The sequence below is a fragment of the Belonocnema kinseyi genome, chromosome 9, assembly GCF_010883055.1.
Source record: "Belonocnema kinseyi isolate 2016_QV_RU_SX_M_011 chromosome 9, B_treatae_v1, whole genome shotgun sequence".
Classification (NCBI taxonomy): Eukaryota; Metazoa; Arthropoda; class Insecta; order Hymenoptera; family Cynipidae; genus Belonocnema; species Belonocnema kinseyi.
In genome coordinates this window covers 51,988,674-51,994,988 of record NC_046665.1, presented here as the reverse complement: position 1 = coordinate 51,994,988, position 6,315 = coordinate 51,988,674, and the positions used below count along the sequence as shown (strand labels likewise).

The window sequence follows — 6,315 nt, the reverse complement described above, 5'->3', positions numbered from 1 at the left end:
TTTTTTTTACAAAAAAAGTTCTCAGGTTCAAAAAAACATTCAGTGAACTGAAAAACTGTGGTCGGTAATATAGGTATTTAGCTGTGTCACATGCCCTTAACACTACTGAAATCCTTGTAAAATTGATAAAATCCGTTTAAATGCCTTACAAATTTACTGAAATGCTTTAAAATATTTTGAAATCTTTAAAATTCATTAAAAGTGGAAAAAATATATTTTGAAACACCTTGAAATATTGAAACTCTATTTTCGTGAATAAATTCTTGAAAATTTCACAAAAATTTCTGTATTAAAATTTATTCAAACAATTGGAAATATTTGAAATCCTATGCCATTCTTCAAAATTCACTAAAATACTTTATTAAGGTTATTACACCTTTATTACATTCTCTTCGAACTACCAAAATCCTTGGAAATCTGATAAAAACCGTTTAAACTTTTTGAAAATCTCTTAGAGTCTTTTAAAATATCCTGAAATCTTGAAACTTCTTGAAAATTAAAAAAACAATATATCTTTGAAAACATCTTAAAATATTGAAAATATATTGTCAAATCTTTGAAATGCTTTGAAATCCCTTAATTTTTGTGAATAAACTCTGCGAAGCTTCATTGGAAGATTATAAAATACGAGTACCTTGAAATCCCGCAAATTTACATAATATTCCTAGATTCCTTAAAATTCTTTGAATTAAAGAAAAAAAATTTGAAGTCCTATGAAATCCTTTGAGATCCTTGGAAAATCATAAAAATATATTATAGAGAACCTTTGAAATCAATCAAAGCTACTAAAATCCTTAGAAATTTTATCAAATCCATTCAAATTCCTCAAAAATTGGTTTATGTACCTTTAAATAATTGAAATCTCTAGAAATTCTTTGACGTTTTTTAAATCTCTTGAAAATTCCCTGAAGTTAGAATTTTAGAGTTTTAGAATACTTTTGAAATTTTTCAAATATATTGAAATCCCGTGGAGTTACATACAATCCGATGATATATCTTGAAATTTCTTTAGATTAAGTATTTTATCCTGGAAAATGATTTATTATAATTATAATATATATTACAGAATAATGAGAAGTAGTAGTGTACGAAAGGTTACTCAGAATATTTAAAATTTTAATGAATTTGTTTGATTTTTCAATAAAACAAATAAAAACTTTAGGACTAGATAAATTATTAGGAACGAAAATGTATTCCTTTGTGGTTTGAATTTTCTGTAATATTTTGATTTTAAATATGTTGAATCCTTTTCATAGACAGCATTTCACTTCTTTGTGAAGAGAATTCATTGTTAAATTTTTTTTCTTATTTATTTTATTTTCTTCAGCTTTTTTTTATTGTGAAAATTTACAAGAAAATATGAAAAAGCTCTCGTCTTCAAAATAAAATTAAATATTGTCCACAAAATGATTTAAGTTTTAAAAAAATGTCGCATAGAGAAACAAATGTTCTTATCTTTATAATGTATTTTCCTAAATTTCAAGTTTTCGAGGAGATATTCGAGAAGATTCTCCTTTCAAACTTTAGCAAATTTATATTAATTTAAAAAAGATTTGTCTGTGTAAATTTATTCACAAAAATGTATGGAGAAAATTATAAAAGAGAATTATAATGTACCTGTGTGTGTTTACATTTTAAATTTAACAATAAGATTTATTATTCCTTATTCCCTAATGAAAATTTCAGCAACAAAAAAATAGGGATCCCACTTGTTTCAAAAGTCTATTAAAAAGAAACTAATTTTTTCTTTAAATGTTTTAAGTGTATCCTAAAATACAGTTATACAAAAAATAATGTATACGTTTTTTGTATCAAAATAGAAATTGGAGAGGCTTAGATCTTAAAATTATTTAACATTTTAGTAACCTTAGGATTTGAAAATGTTCAATTTCGAATAGGGGTTAATTGAAGCGAACAATAATCCTTTTATCAAAAAGAAATTCTGGTTAAACTAACCAGAACGTCGAGTTAAATTTGATCATAGAAGAAATTCTGATTATTTTACTCAGATTTCTGATTATTTCAAGGACAGCTCTATAACCGTCATGTCAGGAAGTACTATACCGGAAAGGATAACTCTTAGTACACAGAAAAAAAAGTTTTGAATTAAGAAACTCAGTCTTCTTAGAAAAAAAAGTTTACGGTATTATTTCAATACCCAAAAATGCACTTAAATTAAGGTACAACAAAAACTAGGCCTAAAAACAAAACTTTTTTTAGTTTAGTGATTACCCCGCAAAAAGTAGCACACAGTAACAAAGAGTGAAACCTGTGTGGTAATATTTTTCGGTCAACAGATGATTTCTTGGTTTAAAAAAGAATTTAGCTCTTCCAATTCAATTTTTTCCTAGGCATTGTGCACGATTTCTGGAAACATGTTTCCAGTATTTTTATCTTCGTTATTGGCCTAATCTTGCACAACAGGTCGATGACGGTATCTCGACACAATCAACGATGTCTTAAGTGGGGCTTCCCTAGACCGCTGTGCCAATCGTCGAAACAGGAACGAATTCGTCATTTGTAGGTGCGCTAGTTAAACGATTTTCCTTTAACTTCTTAATATTTGTCTCGTGTCATGGTCTAAGGCGAGGGTTGAAACTTGAACGATAATATAAGTTATGTGTTCAGCATTGTTCGAGGCCAAGGGATGCCCCTCAAGTCCGATCAGTCTTCTAACGACTTGCTACCGTGTCCCACGTGTGTCTTTTCTTCTCTCAACTACTATCTTTCTTTACAGAAAATTCTCATTTCTTTTCTGCAAAACCACCCTTCTTTCCAAGCATAAATCTTTACTAAAAGTACTTCCATTGGAAAATCACATTCTTCATAAAAGAATCCTTCATCCTCGCAAAACTTGACATCTAGCAAACTGTAATCTCACAATCAAATCCTTTCTGACATCTATAATAAATCGCGAGTTAAGTGTCGGTGAAAATGAAATAACCGCATTCTATGACACGAAAGAAAGAAGCTTTAAAGGAATGCTCCAGAAAGGAAAACAGGTTTTGCAAGCACAAGGGGAGTGAAGATTCTTGAAATTAAAGAACAATGAGAGATAATAAGGGAGTAGTTAATACATTAATGATAGTGATAAAGGTGCGAAAGTTTGGTTTCGAGAGGAAGGCAAAGGTCTTCCTAGGTCAGTACAATGTCCTTTTGGATAAAAAGGACGACCTGGAAGTCGAAGGAGATCGTTCGGATGAGGATAATTCCCTGATGCGAATTGGATACCATTTTTGAGGCAATCGACTGGGTGACATTTGTTTACATAGTGGCGGCTAAAATGCCAATAATGCTGAAGATGATAGACATCTTTGGCTCGATCAGATCACTTTTTAAAGTTAGGAGAATTACCGAGGATACTTTAATTTTTCGACTACATTATCGAGCAACAGTCGCCTTCCTACTTGCAGGATGTCTAACCTTGGTCTGCAAGAGCATCTCCGGTTCACCGATACACTGCGAGTCTGCAGGCTCTGTGGACAAGGTTGTTCTTGAGACCTTTTGTTGGTTACATACAACCTACAGCATGGTGCACGCATTCAACTTAAGCCTTGGTCAAGCTATTCCTTATCCTGGTATTTCTAACAGTGGAGTGTCCAAAACGGAAGTGCATGGTCATGGACCACATCCTTTAGTTAAACAGCACAAGTACTATCAGTGGGTCATCTTTGTTCTACTGTTACAAGTAAGGGATGTTCTTTGATAGATAGAGGGTTTATTATTTTTAGAAGTTATTTAAAACAATTGTGGGTTTAACTAATTTCGTTTGTAATATATGACCACTGAGAAACTACTCGTTGATCCAACCATTTTTGTTTTTTAGTGTTTCTATATTTGTATGTTACTTCAAGAAACCGGACAGCAACATTAATAAAAAATGGTTGTACCAGAAATTTAATTATCAGTAGCATATTTTAGGAACAAACGTAGAAGTGTATAACTCTAAATATTGTGTGTGTGTCAAAACATTTGAGACAATTTTAATAAAATTGTGTTGTATTTACTTCATCCTAAAGCCAATTAATAATATCAAAATTCTATAAGAAATTTATTTTTAATTTGAAATACAATTGCATATGACAGAAACTTTACAAATTAAATTATAATATCCATCGTTGTTTTTATAATTTTCTAGGCTTAAAGCAACTCTTCACTCATATTAAGGAAATTTAACTGCTAAAAAATGGTTGAAGATAATCTGCAGGGTTATCATATTTTTATTATTTTTATGGAATCTCTCATAACACGAAATGCACACTTGGTTGGCTGTGTATTAATAAAATCACTTGAAACTTTTCATTTTCATATACAATTCACTGTGGAACCTGAATTTTTCAATCAAAAAAAGTATTAGTTCCTTAACTTATTCAAAAGTTTGAGTTTAAAGAAATAGTTCTAACCTTTTTGAGCTATTTAAGATTTTTGAACCATTTTTATATTCTCGATCTACATGTTGCTACCCTAATAAAAAAAAGTTTGTAAATATTCGGCAACAACTATTCCAATTATTTGTCCAATATTCAAAACCTGATAAGAGGCACTTTTAAAATAAAATTTGAAGTAACGAAACAATTGCTGAGTATTTTTTCAAACAAAACATTTGCTAGCTAATTTTTTCTTACTGTAGAAAAAAAGTTATTTAGGGTAATGGAAGATCAGGCAGATAAAAATTCCTAATTAAAATGGCAATTGAAGTGAGAAAAGTTAATCACAATAAACATTAAATTAAAATTTATATATTTTTGTGAAAATATACCAAAGAAAATTCGACTAAATTCAAGGTTTTATTAAAAATTAATTTTTTTAACAAGACTAACAAGATTAAAATTATCTTAGTGATGGGCATTGTTCGTGTTCACGTAATATTAGGTTTAAAAATGATGGAAACAATAATGAATAATTTTAAATTTAAAACGTTTCAAATAAAAAAAAATTATATTGAATGATTGTGAGTTGAAATTTTTTATTTTCTATATAAAAAAACTTTAGGTTAGGTGAAATGTTGTAAAAAGCACAAATCTGTTATGAATAATGAGAAATTTTAGAAATTAATTAATGAATATTAATTCATACAAATTGAAGAAATTTCGAATCTAATGCATAAAAATTAAATTATTTCTTAAATTGTAAATTACTGAAATTAAGAACTCTTCAATTTTAATGATTCACAATTGAAATTGAAATTGAAAAATTTCCAAACTCAAGTTTTCAATTCTAAATCTCTCAAATTGAAAAGTGTTTAAGTGAAAATCATCAAAATTACAGAATTTTTACATGTTTAACTTAAAACTTGAATAATTTTTTATTGAAAATATTACAAATTAAAAGCTCTTTCAATTGTCACGATTTAAACTTCAAAAGTTTACAATTTTGGAAAGTTATGAATAAAAACTGTTCGAGTACAAAAATGTATAAAAAAAGTTATTAAATTTAGATGATTTTAAAGAAAAAAGATCAAGCTTTCAATTCTAAATCCTTCAAATTAAAGAAACTTTGCATTTTTGGCGATTTCCTTGCGGCAATTATGATTTTTTGCGGTTTTTAAAAAGAAAAATGGTTTCTAATGCATAATATACTACTTTCTACTTATAATTAGATGTTTGCATAAATTGTTGAAATAATTTGTTATTGGTTTTAGCAATTTTCTCTTAGAAGAGAGTTAGAAAGTCACAGTTTTTTTCCATTTTTTAAAACTTATTTTCCACATTGCATTTAGAGCGAAGCAATAGTAACTTTAAAGAAACTTTCGCCTTTTACTTTTTACTTATTGAAGTTAACAAACATAATTGTTTAAACAATTATTCATTGGTTATAACTATCTTCTCGTAGAATAATGTTAGAAAGTTGCTGGTTTTTATGAATATTTGATCTATTTTGATATTTTAGCTAGAAACAAATATTAAATATTAACATTGATATTAGCTTAAATAAAAAGGCTCGTAATAACTGCTTCAAGGAAAATTTACATTTAATATGATCCATATATAACGTTTAAAGAATATTTTAAAATATCTATTTTGTTACAGAAAAGTATATTCACAAAAAAGAAAGAGATTATTTAAGAAATAATTATCTCTATTCTTGATTTATTATTTGCTTATAACTAGAAAGAAAAGCAAAATAAAAATTTCAGAAAAAAACGAAACTTTTTGGCAAATATATAAGATAGTTATGAACAATAATACATTGTTTAAACAATTACACAGCCACAAAAAAGTGTGCGGATCTGGTAACAAGACACACGTATTCCTATGGATTTTGGGGCGCTGAATTCAAATTCGGTATCAAAAATCACCCATCACATCATGGTTG

General features: G+C 28.1%; 1 protein-coding gene across 2 annotated transcripts in view; it reads left to right on the top strand.

Moving 5' to 3' along the window:
* The window catches only part of LOC117179694 (innexin shaking-B-like), a 137,395-nt gene that overhangs the window by 26,851 nt on the left and 104,229 nt on the right, over window positions 1-6,315 (top strand). Inside the window, exon 3 of one of the 2 annotated variants that reach the window (XM_033371720.1) lies at window positions 3,349-3,688. The exons of the other annotated variant lie outside the window; for it this stretch is intronic. Within the exon in view, the coding sequence (XP_033227611.1) occupies window positions 3,349-3,688 (340 nt within the window). The remainder of the gene's footprint in view (window positions 1-3,348; window positions 3,689-6,315) is intronic. 2 annotated transcript variants of the gene reach the window in all.